General features: G+C 43.3%; 1 protein-coding gene across 1 annotated transcript in view; it reads right to left on the bottom strand.

The window, feature by feature from the left end:
* The window catches only part of FMN1 (formin 1), a 443955-nt gene extending 430988 nt beyond the window's left edge, over window positions 1-12967 (bottom strand). Inside the window, exon 1 of the mRNA XM_056133806.1 lies at window positions 11073-12967. Coding sequence (XP_055989781.1) covers window positions 11073-12930 — 1858 coding nt within the window. The 5' untranslated portion in view covers window positions 12931-12967. The remainder of the gene's footprint in view (window positions 1-11072) is intronic.
* Between the last annotated feature and the right edge of the window lie 2457 nt (window positions 12968-15424).

Below are 15424 nucleotides of genomic sequence, written 5' to 3'. Positions count from 1 at the left end.
ACTAGGTTTAATTGTTAGTTTACTGGGTTTTGTAAATTTATTTGCAAATTTAGTCATTCTTATTCAACATGAGTTATACCATCTAATAGCTATATTTCACTTCCTTACTTATTTTGCTTATATAAATCCCTTCAATTTTGTCCCAAAAGGCATCATTTCATCTTTTATAAAACCAGAGTGGCGTGTTATCATGTTTATATTACACAGCTTCTTTATCCACTCATCTATTGATGGAATTTAAGTTTAATCCATGGTTTGCTATTTTGAGTAATGTTGGTATGAATATAGAGGTATTGTTTGTATATCCTTCAGATAAATGACTAGGCATGCAGGACCAAATGCAGTTTACAGTATAGACTTTAACAGAATCTCCATACTAACTTCTCTACAGGTGACACAAATTTACGTTCCTACCAAAACAGTAATAAACTAATGCTTCTTTTCTCCACCTATGCACTGATACTTTTGGCTTCCAATCTTTTTTATATAGATCATTCTTATGGGTGTGAGATAATTTATATCATATGGTTTTTATTTGCATTTCCCTAGTAATAACAAATGTTCCACATTTTTTTTTTCTTTTTGGGTCACATCCGGTGATGCACAGGAGTTACTCCTGGCTCATGCACTCAGGAATTATTCTTGGTGGTGCTCGGGGGACCATATGAAATGCTGGAAATAGGACCCGGGTCGGCCACATGCAAGGCAAATGCCCTACCCACTATGCTATCGCTCCTGTCCCATGTTCCACATTTTGTCTATGTCCTGTGGACCATCTGTGTGCCTTTTTTTTTTTAAGTATCTATTCAGTATTCTGTCCATTTTGTAAAGTGCAGTTGCTTGGATTTTGTTGTTATTGAGTTCTGTGAGTTCTTTACACGTTTTGTATGTCAACCCCTTGTCAGACATAAGATAAGCAAAAATCTGTTAATTGCTAGATTGTTTCTGTGAGAGTTTCTTTCTTTCACTGTATAAGCTGAGATAGTATTATTTGTTTACTCTCAAATCCTTTCTCTGGCAAATAGAGTTATTTCTCAATAACATCTCTTTCAAATGCACCTTAAATCTCGCCTAGGATCACACACTACCACATTTGCTTTAAGTCTTATGCTCTAAATCTAAGAAAAGAAAAGAGGCAAATGAAAAACAATGCAATATAAAGTGCAATACACAAAGCACAATGGACATAAATCTGGGGAGGAATAGGTATAGCTGGTTTGGAATTTTAAAATATCAGATCTTGGGCATAGCTATGACCTTTGTAAAACAAAACATGAGCATCAAATAATGCTCATTTATTTCATACGAAAGCTAACTTCAAGACACAAATATTGATTGGTGAATTTCTACTTCAATTTCAAGCACAATTTCAGCAACCACTTCTAAACACAAGAACTTTGTTTTGAAGGACCAGATATATTTTTCTGAATACATGGACTGAAAACTGGATCACAAGACTTTCTAATTGTTTCACTTCCTCTGTGCTTGAACTTTAAAAAGTAAAAGAGACAGTCTTTTTAAATTTAGAGGTAGAAAGACCTTATGACATAGAAATGAAAACACTGCAATAATTGTTATCAAGATAACCACTGTCCTAGAGCAAACATATCTCTCTGTCTCTCTCCATCTCTGTCTCTCTGTCTCTCTGTTTCTTCTGTCTCTCTCTCTCTCTCTCTCTCTCTCTCTCTCTCTCTCTCTCTCTCTTTCTCTCACGTCCTTAACCTATTGCTCATTTAAAAGTCCATTCTAAGGATCTGAACACATGACTCAGCAACAGAGTACCTGCTCTGCATATGTAATGCATATGTAATACCATGAGCTCAGTCTCCAGCATTGCCTCAAAGGCTGAGTGTACCCTGGAGCATTGTAATCAAGTGCTTGCAACCCCTGATCATCAGAACAATAGCAACAACCCCCACAACAACAATAGAAGGGAGAGGCATTTTTGTTTGTTTTGTTTGTTTGTTTTTCAGTCTTTTATTTTGATGCTATGTTTATAATGACTGTTCATATAAGTCTCTCAAAGGCAGGGAAAAAAGTTTCTGATACATACAGCCACTCTGTGCCTTTGGATTGGTAAATTCAGGCTATTGAAATAAGCAAGAGCTAGCCGTGATATATTTGATATGCCAAACACAGTAACAACAAGTCTCACAATGGAGACATTACGGGGCTCGCTCGAGCAAACTGATGAACAACGGGAGGACAGTGCTTACTGAGATGAACAAATTTACTGCTATCATTTTGGGGAAATTATGAGTGGTTTTGAAGTCTGTCTTTTTTTTAATATTATTAGGCTGGAACGATAGCACAGCGGTAGGGCATTTGCCTTGCACGCAGCCAACATGGCCGACCCGAGTTCGATTCCTCCGCCCCTCTCGGAGAGCCCGGCAAGCTACTGAGAGTATCTCGCCCGCACGGCAGAGCCTGGCAAGCTCCCCGTGACGTATTCGATATGCCAAACACAGTAACAACAAAGTCTCCAATGGAGACGTTACTGGGCCCGCTCGAGCAAATCGATGAACAACGGGAGGGCCTTTACTTTACTTTTTATTAGTGAAACACCATGAGGTACATTGTGGACTTACAAGTTTTTGTGCTTGGGTTTCAGTTATACAATGATCAAGTACCCATCCCTCCACCAGTGCCCACTGTCCACCACCACTGATTCCAGTATCCCTCCTGGGGAGGCATTTTTTAATTAGAAACTAAAGTAAAGGGCCCTCCCGTTGGTCATCGATGTGCTCGAGCGGGCCCAGTAACGTCTCCATTGGAGACTTTGTTGTTACTGTGTCTGGCATATCGAATACTCTCGGTAGCTTGCCGGGCTCTCCGAGAGGGGCGGAGGAATCGAACTCGGGTCGGCCATGTTGGCTGCGTGCAAGGCAAACGCCCTACCTGCTGTGCTATCGCTCCATTAAAATGTTACAAATAATAAAAAGAGAAATTTCAAATTAATTAAAAGACACAATTAATAGAATATATTTTGAATATTTGCTCGAGTGGGCCCAGTAACGTCTCCATTGGAGACTTTTGTTGTTACTGTGTCTAGCATATCGAATACTCTCGGTAGCTTGCCGGGCTCTCCGAGAGGGGCAGAGGAATCGAACTCGGGTCGGCCATGTTGGCCGCGTGTAAGGCGAACGCCCTACCGCTGTGCTATCGCTCCAGCCCTTTAGAAACTAAAATATCAGCTTATCTTTCTCTATTTTTTGGTCTTCACAGCTCAATTTGTCTGTTCATTTTTGTCCCCTGCTGGCCCCTCTAGTCCCTTCAGATCTAATCATCTCTTCCCTTAGCCCTGAAAGGCTGACCTTGTAAATCACATCCACCACCTTCCTTACATTCTGCTTTCTGGGTGCTCTGTTAGAGGAGGTCTTTCAAGCTGATCAAAGGAGAGTGAGAGCAGGATTTCTGTTTTCACAGTTTCCTCTCACCAGCACTGTTCTGCTACAGGTTCATCTTCAATATGCTCCAGTTTCGGTTGCAGGGGTGATGGCTTTGCTCACTCCTTTAAACCTGGCATGCTCCCTTCTATTTTTTTTAAAAATCTTTTTGGGTCACCGGGGTTATTCTTGGCTGTGCACTCAGGAATTACTCCTGGCTGTGCTTGGGGGACTATATGGGATGCCAAGGATCTAATCGGGGTCAGCCATGTGCAAGGCAAATGCCCTACCCAGTATACTATTGCTCCAGCTCCCAGGCATGCTCCCTTCTAGTCTGTACTGTCTTGCCCAGGAGCCCCTCTCCATTGTCCTCTGGTTTCCCTGTCCCCCTCTGCTCCTAGTCCTTTAACTGGTACTTCGGGGCATTATTCTCACAAATCTCTAGCAATCAGAATTTCTTTTTTTTTCTTTTTTTTTTCTTTAAGTGAAGCAAGATAGTTGCTTCGCATAAAATTTATTTAGAAAGATGTGAGGGGAGAACAAGAGAAATACATGTTCAAGAGAGAACACAGGCTTCTCCAGAGTGGGGAAAATAGAGGCAAGGATACATGTTCAAGGGAGAGCATAGGCTTGAAAGGGCAAGCTGCAACCTTAATTTCATTTCATGACAAGGCTACAATCTCATGGTGAGCTTCTTGCCACATTAAAGAACACGGAGGGCCAAAGAGATGTACAGGGATTAGGGAGCTTGTCTTGCATGTGGCCATCCCAAGGTTGATCTACAGCATCTCATATGGTCCCCAGAGCAGTGTCAGGAGTAGTCTTTGAGCATAGAACCAGGAATAAGCCCTGAGCACTGCTGGGTGTGGGCCCACAAATGAATATAAAATAAAACAATTAAAAATCTACCTAGAAAATCTGTAAGTGTGGCTTAGCTATAATCTGACCACAAACATGCACTACACTTACTCATTCTGGCATATACATATTTTTTATTTTAAAAAGGCCCTCCCGTTGATCGTCGATTTGCTCGAGCGGGCCCAGTAACATCTCCATTGGAGACTTTGTTGTTACTGTGTCTGGCATATCCAAATACTCTTGGTAGCTTGCCGGGCTCTCCGAGAGGGGCGGAGGAATCGAACTCGGGTCGGCCATGTTGGCCGCTTGTAAGGCGAACGCCCTACCCGCTGTGCTATCGCTTTTTTATTTTAAAAGTAGTTAAATAACCTTAAAAATAATGACACATTTATCATAGCCAATGAAATAATATGAAAACATGCAGCACTGTAGCACTGTCCTCCCATTGTTCATTGATTTTGCTCGAGTGGGCCCAGTAATGTCGCCATTGTGAGACTTCTAGTTACTGTGTTTAGCATATTGAATACATCACGGGTAGCTTTCCAGGCTTTGCCATGAGGGTGAGATGTGCATCGCCGGGGGAAAAAATTTAATGCTCTTTTCTAATGCTTCTGGATCATTCCTCTTTACCTCATTCCCCACCGTTAGCCTGCTTTGGCCCTAGGGAAAAATGTGAACAGACTGGGTTTTCTAAACTTGTCTCCATGCCATTCAGAGCCACATCAAACATAAATACTCATACATGGATATTGGTAGTATGTCCTGTTTCTACAAAAACTGAGATCACGGGGCCAGAATGATAGAACAGCAGGTAGGGTGTTTGTCTTGTATGCAGCTGACCTGGGTTCAATCCCCAACATCCCATTATGGTCCCCCAAGCACCGCCAGGAACGATTCCTGAGTGCAGAGCCAGGAGTAACCCTGAGTATCACTGGGTGTGACCCATAAAGAAAAAAAAGAAACAAAGAAACAAAAACACCAAAACTGAGAGCATGCTTTATTATATTTTGGAATTTAGTAAAGATCTAATTGTCAATGTAAATTCTGTGTCTATTTTAAATGGGTATAATATGGAGGTATGGTGCTGCCAGCAGGTCAATCTTTACCTGTGAGACGAGTGCATCAACAGCCTGATGGCACCTTCAGACTTCCAGATACCCCAAAATTGCTGCTGTGCCTTTGGCCAGACCCCAAAAACTTGGGGTCAAATTTACCAAGAAAGTAAATGGCCAAAAGTTAGGTATGTGGGAAACACACCCACAAACCACCTCCGGCTCAGCTATATAATTGGAGGCAAGGCCTCTCTGGTTCCTGATTGAACTGTTTAATGGCCATGATCCCAGAGACTCAGAAACAAATCTCGAAACCCAGCGGCTTTTGGCAGAAATGCGTCTGGTCCCTGCAATAGGTTACCGGTGCTGGGCCAACCCAGGTGGGAATAGGTTTCGTGCCTTGGCCTGTTCCCCCTGGCGGCCCAGTGGCCGCCATCCTTCAGAGGCCACTGGATAGTCAGGTTTGGGCCCCCAGTGACGAGACACAGAGGGCCTCATGGGATGGGGTGGAGCCAGGCCTGTCCTCCTCACCCCAACGAGACCCCAAGTCATCGCCCACGAACGGCCTCTCTGGCTCCTGATCAAGCTGCTTAACGGCCATGATCCCAGAGACTCAGAAACAAATCTCGAAACCCAGCAGATTTTGGCAGAAATGTGTCTGGACCCCACAGTAGATCACTGTCGCTGGGCCACCCCAGGGGGGGAAAGGGTGTTGTCCCTCCACCTGATCCCCCTTGGCGACTTGGTGGCCGTCATCCTCCAGAGGCCATTGGACAGTCAGGTCTGGGCCCGCAGTGACGAAACTCGTTGGGCCTCACAGGATGGGGGTGGAGCTGGTCCTGGTCTCCCCGTACCAACAAGACCCCAAGTCATCGCCCACGAACGGCCTCTCTGGCTCCTCATCAAGCTGCTCAACGGCCATGATCCCAGAGACTCCGGAGCAAATCTCGATACCCAGTGGCTTTTGGCAGAAATCCCTCCAGATTTAAGTGTTAAAATTTCAGAATTTCAAAATCACATGGCCTTACTGTAGCCACGCGACATCATATGTTATTCATAACCAGCAATAGAACACAAATTGTCTACTGTTGCCTTTTCAGCAGATCTGAGTGTTGGGGTAAAATCTCAAATAATAATGGTGGGTCTGTGTTGAAATATTGAATATGATAAAAGTAGAGAGAGAGTAATGTGGAAATCATCTGCCCCACAGGTAGGGGAAGGGTGTGGGATGGGGGTATACTGGGGTTTTTGGTGGTGGAGAATGGGCACTGGTGAAGGTACGGGTGTTTCATTGTATGACCGAGACTTAGACCCGAAAGCTTTGTAACTGCTCTCATGGTGATTTAATAAATAAAATTATAAAAAATGAAAAAAAAAGTAAGGTGGAGTTCATGCCCAATTCAATCAGCTAATCAGTGGCTGAATAAATAGCAGTACTCCTACAAAAAAATAAATAAATGGGTATAATATGATAGATGTAATTTGTGAATCTTGATATTTTTCTCTCAATGTTAATTACACATAATTTTCCATATAATACATGCTTTCTAAAGTAATTGTAAATATCCTCAAAAATCAATTATTGCCATAAAATTTGTTCAATATTTTATTGGAATTGTATCAAACCTCAATATCAATGTAGAGAATTTATAATTTATTAATGACTATTATTAATAATTTATTGTATTTATTTATAATTGTTTCATTTAAAAATTCTCCATAATATATACTTAGAGAGAAACAAAAGTTTTTAAAATAGCATTATATATAATAAAATACATTATATGTATTCCTCTCAAACCTTAATCAGTTTAGATTAACTACATCTTATCTTTTGATGGACACAAACAAAGATAAACTAAATGATTTACCACATCAAGAAGAACTATGCCTGGGTCAGATACTTCCATTACTGTTCCTTTGACTTCAACCAAAGGAAAATGATCATGAGATTACTTAGGGACAGACTGAAGGCATGATCATTTTCCTGAGTATAGTGAACCATTGTCCATGTGATATTAAAAGAGTTGAGGGCCAGAAAGATAGTATGTGGTTGAGGCATTTGCCTTGGAGGCTTCAGGCTCAGTTCAACCCCGGGAAGCACATGATTCCCTGAGCGCCACCAGGAGTAACCTCTGAGAACAGAGCCAAGAACAATCCCTGAGCACCACTCTGTGTGGCCCAACCCCCACCACCCCTCAAATAAATGGTGTCTATTTCAGATCAAAGGTAAAAGAAAGTAAGCAGAAATGGAAAAGAATCCCAGCCCCAAGTCATAAAGACTCAGCTATGCAGATAAACACAACAGTAGTCCCTAATGTTTGAGCACTTCCACAAAGGCTTGGGAATATTCTATGGCATTTTTTTCACCAAAATAAACTACTATACATTCAGTTCCCATGTAAGGGAGAGAGAGGACTAGGAGAAGGCAACTCCAGCTATCATTCACTGTTAGATGATGCTTGGTCATCTACCACTAGACAAGAAATTCCTGTGTTAGCTGGAGCGATAGCACAGTGGTAGGGCATATGCCTTGCGTGCAGCCAGCCTGGAGAAGCCAGGTTCGATTCCTCCGCCCCTCTCGGAGAGCCTGGCAAGCTACCGAGAGTATCTCACCCAAACAGCAAAGCTTGGCAAGCTACCCGTGACATATTCAATATGCCAAACACAGTAACAAGTCTCAAAATGGAGACGTTACTGGGCCCGCTCGAGCAAATCGATAAACATTGGGAGGACAGTGACAGTGACAGTGACAGTGACAGCTCTTGGAATGCAGATGGGAAAATTACACAGTCAATAGAAGGTGGGTCAATAGTCTCTCTAATATGCTTTTATGCTATTTCTTTTTTGAATGGTAAATGAAAATCAACATTAACTTCTTGGTTCTGAGAGAAGGAAAGTGGATTTCACTCTTTCTGGAAATTTCTCCTTGTCTTAAATAATAGAGAATCTTCCAACTAGAAACAGACTTGATTGCTTTTGCCAGACTTAATCTCTTACTTGAGCAGTTAATGAGAACTTTCAGTAATCTTAATCACATCTCTTTAATAAAATACCTATATGTCATTTCCACAGGAAACAAGTGTACACGGATGATAAATTCGACCTGGTTAATAGCTAACATGGGAAAATGCAGGAGTTGAGTTCAGGAAAAATGCCATTGTTGGGTGATTGTAAATGAAAGGTAAAGTGGGTGGTGGTAAAGAAATGAAGTGACAGACAAAGGCAACTGGAAGCAGGAAAATTCTCTTTGTCTTATTGAATCCACCCAACTGCAAGAAGTTCCAGATGCACCCAGAATATGAAGGAAATTTGCAGCTATAGAAAAAGGAAATTTAAGGGGGAACTGTAGCAATAACATGGGATACAGTCCAAAGATAATACTGGGAGAACTTCCTCCCCTTAACACTTTTCCCAGAAAAGGGTGGGATAATGGAAGATGTTTGGGTGTTCTGGTGGAAGGTTCCAGGAAAAACAAAATGATCTATACCAGAAAAAAAAAGAAGAGTTTTTTCCACACACCCCTTTTCATCCAACTCTTTCATAAGGTTTTAAGCAAGGGGATTTCCCTGCCATAGATTTCCTTAAAGATGAAGGGCTGACTTCCTAAAATGTCATGGAGAGTTGAAAGTATAGGGAAAGTTTCAGAGTAATGTGTGGAGAGGACAACAGAAGGGAGGTCATTGACTGAACCTGCCAGTCAACGGCTCAATCACAACAGAAACACAGTGTCTGCTGTGCATCTACTTGACCCACATACTATGGGGCGTTTATAATATTTTTATAAATAAAAAATTAAAAGATCATATTGAATCAGGGGGAAAAAAGCATTAATGAAATCTGGTGTACCTAATGCCCTATTTCTGGATAAGGTTCACAGACAATCCTAGAACTTGGGATCATTTCTGAAAAGAAACCGAGGTTAAAGGGAGTTATTTCATGGCTATACATCCAGAAATCAGTAATCACAGAAAATTTCCTTTCTAAGTATTTTGTAGGTGCCAATATCCTTGGGGAGAAAAAATTTTATACTAGGGTTCTGTGGTAAGTGCTATAAAATCCACCATGGCATTTGCCTACCATGTGGAGGATACAATTGGATCCCCAGAACCTCATATGGCCCCTAAGGTCTGCCAGGAGAAAGCCCTGAGCAGCAGTGGATGTGGCCCAGCCTCTCAACCCATCCCCCATTCACAATTCTGACTTTCCTGGTGAAGCATATTGATTTTATTATGAAAGTAACAAGTCTCATCAGACTAAGGTAAACATATTACAAAAACAAAATGAAAAGGATTTATAATTTAGAAAAATTTATAAAATGCTGTAAAGGATTCAAAATGAACTCTGACCTCTGAAATTATTCTCTTCTGACATTTTTAATCCCCCAAATTGCACATGATGCTTTTCCTAATCTTCAAGACACCATCTATCATATTACATGTTATTCCTTAGGCAAAACACTAACCATATGCTGTGCAAAGAGCACTGGGGAAAAATAAAACCCTGATTACCTGTACAATGGAATACAGAAGTCCGGGTACCTGCGTCGATCTGGAAAGTGGCATGCACGGGAGAAGTGCTTCTTTGTACAGTATCTTTTGGCTTTATTGAACCCATTTATCATGAACCTTCAAACTTGGTACTATATACAATTTAAAGTCACATTAAGCACAGTCAGATGAACTCTATACCACCTTTTGCACAAGAAATGGTGTAAACCAGTAAGAGCTGTAACCATCCCCCAATAAAACAACTTCAGAATATACATTATTTGATACATGTTTGGGAAATTATAAAATAGAATTTTTAAAATGGAAGTCTGAACCATGTTTCTTCAAAACCAAATAAAATCATTCCTCCTCTGGTCAAAAAAAAAAAACCTAACAGCTTTTGACATAAAATAATGATGCTGATAAAAAGGATTACTAGAAGACAGAAACCAAAACAAATTTCTTAACAACAGACAGCAGAGCAAATACATGGTGTGTTTTTGCTCTTCTGCTCAGAAAGTCTTGGCAAACCTACGCTCTTTCAGGAGCATTTAAATCAAGGGGTCAATTACCCACTGTTAGCATCAAAGTAAGCAACAAGTAGTTACTTCTCTCTTCTCTCTGCCTGGTCCTGTTTGCTTTGAGAGTTCCGACAGCAATGAGGGAGAGGCAGTTTCAGAGTATGCCAAAATTAAACAAAGTTAAGAATATCCAAAGTATTACTTCTGGAAGCAACACCACTCCAAGACCTCAAAAGTCAACACCATCCATATCATCTCCACACTTCCCTATTTTTTCTATGAGGCATATATCACCCTAATACCAAAAGCAAAAACAGAGACACCACACTTCCCTATTTCCCCCATTTTCTTTTTCATTCTTTCTTTCTTTCTTTCTTTCTTTCTTTCTTTCTTTCTTCTCTTTCTTTCTTCTTTTCCTTTCTTTTCTCTCTCCCCTTCCTTCCTTCCTTCCTTCCTTCCTTCTTTCCTTCCTTCTTCCTTTCTTTCTTTCTCTTTCTTTATCCTTTTCCACACCTGGCTACACTCAGGGGTCACTTCTGGCAGTGCTCAGAAGACCATATGAGGTCTCAGGAATTGAACCCAGGACTGTCTCCTACAAGACAAACACCTTACCCTCTATACTATCTCTTGGGTCCCTTCTTAGTAGATCAACTTCCTAAAAGTCTAAGACTTTTGGTTATGACTGTTAATCGGTCTCTGAATAAACACCAGCATTTTTCTCAACCACTCAGGAGCAAATGTAAAGCATCTTAAGCAGAAACTAACCTGGAGGTGACTGGTACTGGGGCCGAGCTGTGGTCTTCCCAGGCCCCAAACTCTGGCCCAAGGATTCCCCAGGCACCAGCTGAGGTTGGCCTGCTTGGAGGGAGGACGAGCTGGCCCCTTCGGTCTCCGTGACCCTCGCGGAGGATGGTGGCTCCAAGGTGTCGGCTGATGAGGTCCCGAACACAGCACTTCTCTTTCCACTAGCAAAGTCATCGGGAGAGGCTTCGCCCTCACCAAGCAGAGGTGGGAGCTGGAGGCTCCTGCGATGCTCTGGGGGACCCAGGAGCCCCGCGGAGAGCGGCAAGGGAACAGGTGGCATGCGTTTGTGTGCTCCGAACTGGGAGGATGAATTATTAAATGCCACGCTGAACGCTGCCACCTCTGGGGGGGATGACGACTGCCGGTCCTCATCACCTCCCGGCTGTGGCTGTGGGAAGTGGGAGCCTCGGCTGCCGGGTCGCTCCAAGAGCAAGGTGGCGCAGACTCCCTGAGGCAGCCCCGCTATCCTCTTGCTTCTGGGGCCTGGGAGCGTGAGGCTTTTGACAGGGAAGCCCAGCCTTTTCCCTTCGGTGGCTTCATCTAACTTCTCACTCTCTATCACCTTCCGGAGCACCTTGTTCACAGCTGCTTCGGCGCTGGCAAGGGTCTGTTCTCTGGCCGCTGGCAGCGATGACTCATCCCCTTGCTGCTGCTCCTTGATCCCGGGGGCAGAATGCTGGGTGCCAGTCTCTGCGTCTGGGAGGGTGAGAAAGTCTGCTCGGGGGATAAACTCGGCTTGGGCTGCCTGGCGAAAGGCAATGCCCCCGTCACCCTCAGAATGCGCTTTAACGACCCTGTGCACCTGAGTGGGCAGATTCTGGACTTTGGCCACCACTTTGGAGACAGGCTTCTTCCTGCAAGTTCGCTGCGTGCATTTCTCTCTCCGTCCCTTCTCTGCCTCGGGAGGCTGCTTCGAAGGGTCCTTGTGCCTGGTAGATAAACTGGCCTCCCGGGGAGGTGCTCTCTGCAGTTCTTCAGCACCACCCTCTCTGGGGTCCACCTCACTGCAGTCAAAAGACGGCTCTAGCCTGAGATCTGCTTCCTCAGAAGTCATCCTGAAGCCCCCACGGCCAGGGGTGACGTCCAGCATCCTGTCCGTGTCTAGGGGACAGCTCTCTTTCCTCAGTGGGGAAGAGATAAGCACCCCATTGGGGAGCAAATTGCTTCTCTCTTCTAGGAGCCTCAGATCTGGCCTTGCTGAGGAAAGGGGCAGGGAGTTGCTGGAGCAAATCTGCACCTTCCCCGGCTGAGATGCTGAGTCCTGTCTCTCACGCTGTTTTCTTCTTGTCCTCTGCGGCTGCAGCAGCTCCTCCGTGTTCTCTCTCCTTCCACCAAACCTCCGGAGCTTTTTGTTGCCATGGGCCCTCCTCTTGTTGAGACAGCCCACCGGGGGCTCGCCCTGCCAGTCTCCAGCACTGGAGAAAGAGTCGTCCTCCGGGGCCAGGCTCACTGACAGCTCAGGCAGTTTCCCCTCCTGGTTCCCCATCGTGATGCTCAGGATGTGGTCAGAGCTCAGCAGACTGGCCAGCAGCCGCTCCCTCTCAGCTGTGAGTTTGTACAGCTCGGTGAGAATGTCTTTGGTGGGAGTTTGCTTGAAGAAGATGTCGCCCGGGTGTTCCGTGGGCTGCAAGTTGAGGCTGCTGATGTCCGACCCCTCCCTGACTTGGTAGCAGCTATGAAAACCTTTATTGGATTTGTCTAGAGTTACAGTGCCCTTGTATGAAAATCCTCGGACTTCTCCCTTCGGAAGATAGAAGCTGATGTAGCAAAGTTCGGTAATGGGCGCCTGCAATTGGAGGGTGCAGTGAGTGCCTTCCATTATGCCTACCTAATTATTCATGCCTCTGAGACGCTGCTCTGTAGTCAGGCTTCCAGGGCTCGGTGGTGGTGGTGAGGCATGTGATGGAGGTGATGCAGGGCAAGCAGCTGACTGTCATCTCCAGCAATGAGAACGCCTGTGAGAGGAACAGGGGAAGAGAGCAGCTTGTCTAACAGAGTGCACAAATCACACAGCAGCATATATCAAAGCCTAACTGGGACTTACCCAGTCTGGCAGATCTCCACCCACTCCAAGCACTGCCCAGGAGACTGACTGCAACCTCTCCGCCACTCCTGCCCCACCTTGGGCCAACAAGGCATTTCTATTCACTGAGAGAAGGGAGGGAGTGCTCATCTCAGCACCCAGACAGTGGCCCCTTTGCCCCACTTGGGAACTCACCACGCAGGGAACAGGCTAGAGCAGGTCCCTCAAGTTCTTTAGGCGTTCGTGTATGTTCTATAAAATAGAGCTAACACTCCTCCCAGAAGTCCTGAGGAAAAACGGACTCAGAGATCCTTTGAAAACAGACATGCTATTTTTTTTTCATTCTCAGTTCTCTCTGTCCTTGACCCTTGACATGAGCGCCAGAAGTGTTGTGAAAGCCATCAATATTACACTTTTATGTAGAAGTGGTAATAGGATCTCTATTTTTCTTAGTAGTTGCTTTATAGTTTACGCTACAACTTTATTGCAGTAAAACTCAATCTTTTGGAGCTGGAGTGATAGCACAGCCAATAGGACATTTGCCTTGCACGCGGCAGACCCGGGTTCGATTCCCAGCATCCCATATGGTCCCCTGAGCACCTCCAGGAATAATTCCTGAGTGCATACCAGGAGTAACCTCTGTGCAATGCCGAGTATGACCCTCCCCCTCAAAAAAAAAAAAAACCCTTCAATCTTATGATTTCCTAATCCTTGACTTTAGTTTCCTAAATGTGGAAATCATATAGAGAACAAACTATAGCATATTTCCCATTTATATAACCAGGACTTTTAGAGCTTATGAAAAAAAGTGCTTAACTCCAAGAGCACTATATGCCTGTAATCCTCACAAAAAAAAAAAGCTCTTATGAGTCCTCTCCCCTTTGAATTCTAAGTTGTAATATTGGGTTCTACTGGATAGGATAAACAGTTTTCTCTTTCAGATTCAGTAAAATTTGGGGCCCTTGATTTAGATTATATGTTACTTGAAAAGCAACTTTAGGAAGTAGTATTTTATAACAGATATGTTGAAACTATCCAACGAGTGGTAAAAATGGAAATATGTGCGCCATTGTTAAAACATTATATAATACCAACCAGCAAACAAAGAATCTTGTTTATTGACAAAATTTCTGGAAGTGACAAAATTAATTAAAGACACACTTCTGAGAATAATTAACTGCCATGAAGTATTTATATATTATAAATATATACCTCTCGGAGAGCCCAGCAAGCTACCGAGAGTATTCTGCCTACATGGGGAGAGCCTGGTAAGCTCCCCATGGTGTATTTGATATGCCAAATACAGTAACAACAACAGATCTCATTTCCCTGGCGCTGAAAGAGCCCCCAATCTTGGGAAAAGACAAGTAAGAAGAGGCTGTTAAAATCTCAGGGCTGGGAGGAATAGAGACGTTACTGGCGCCCACTCGAGTAATTTGACGATCAATGAGATGACAGTGATACAGTGATGAAGTAACACATGACTTCTTGTTTAAATTTTTAGAAACAAGACCGATAATATTAAAAATGATTTTTTAAAATTGTTTAGGTGCTTATGGTCTACTCCTGGATCTGTGCTCAGGGATCACTCCCAGCAGTGTTCTGGACCATTCATAGTGCCAGGGATTGAACTGGAGTTGACCATGTACCAGGCAAGCACCTTACCCTTATCAGTTATATTTCTGACCTGGAATATAACTAGTTGAATGAGAATAGTTGCATAAAAAAACTATAAAAGAGGCCAAGATTTTTCTGGCTTAATGTCTTCAGTACTTCCTCACTGCATAGTATTTTAATTCTTTGTGTGAGTCTTTGAGACTTTCTGGCACTTCATGGGCTGACCACATAAATTTTTTTTTAACTTTCTTTCATTTTACTGCTAAACATTTTTTAACATCTTTAAAGACTATTTTAAAAAACTCTTCTACTTGGGGCTGGAGAGATAGCACAGTTGGTAGGGTGTTTGCCTTGTACGTGGCCGACCCGGTTCGATTCCCAGCATCCCATATGGTCCCCTGAGCACCGCCAGGAGTAACTCCTGAGTGCAGAGCCAGGAGTAACCCTGTGCTTCGCTGGGTATGACCCAAAAAGCAAAATAAAATAAAATAAAATAAAAAACTCTTCTACTTTTTTCTCTTCCTTACTCAGCAAATATGTACTTTATGTACATAATTATATATAAAAAGTAACATATCCTGGAAACTGCTAGATATAAAAGGATAGGGCTTAGGAGAGAGAAGTAGACTGGAGTCAAAAGTTTAGAAGTAATTATGTAATATCAAGGTGTTCC

This window comes from Sorex fumeus, unplaced genomic scaffold (assembly GCF_029834395.1).
Source record: "Sorex fumeus unplaced genomic scaffold, SorFum_2.1 ptg000098l, whole genome shotgun sequence".
Taxonomy (NCBI): Eukaryota; Metazoa; Chordata; class Mammalia; order Eulipotyphla; family Soricidae; genus Sorex; species Sorex fumeus.
The sequence above is the reverse complement of the archived record's forward strand: the minus strand, read 5'-3'. Positions and strand labels throughout refer to the sequence as shown.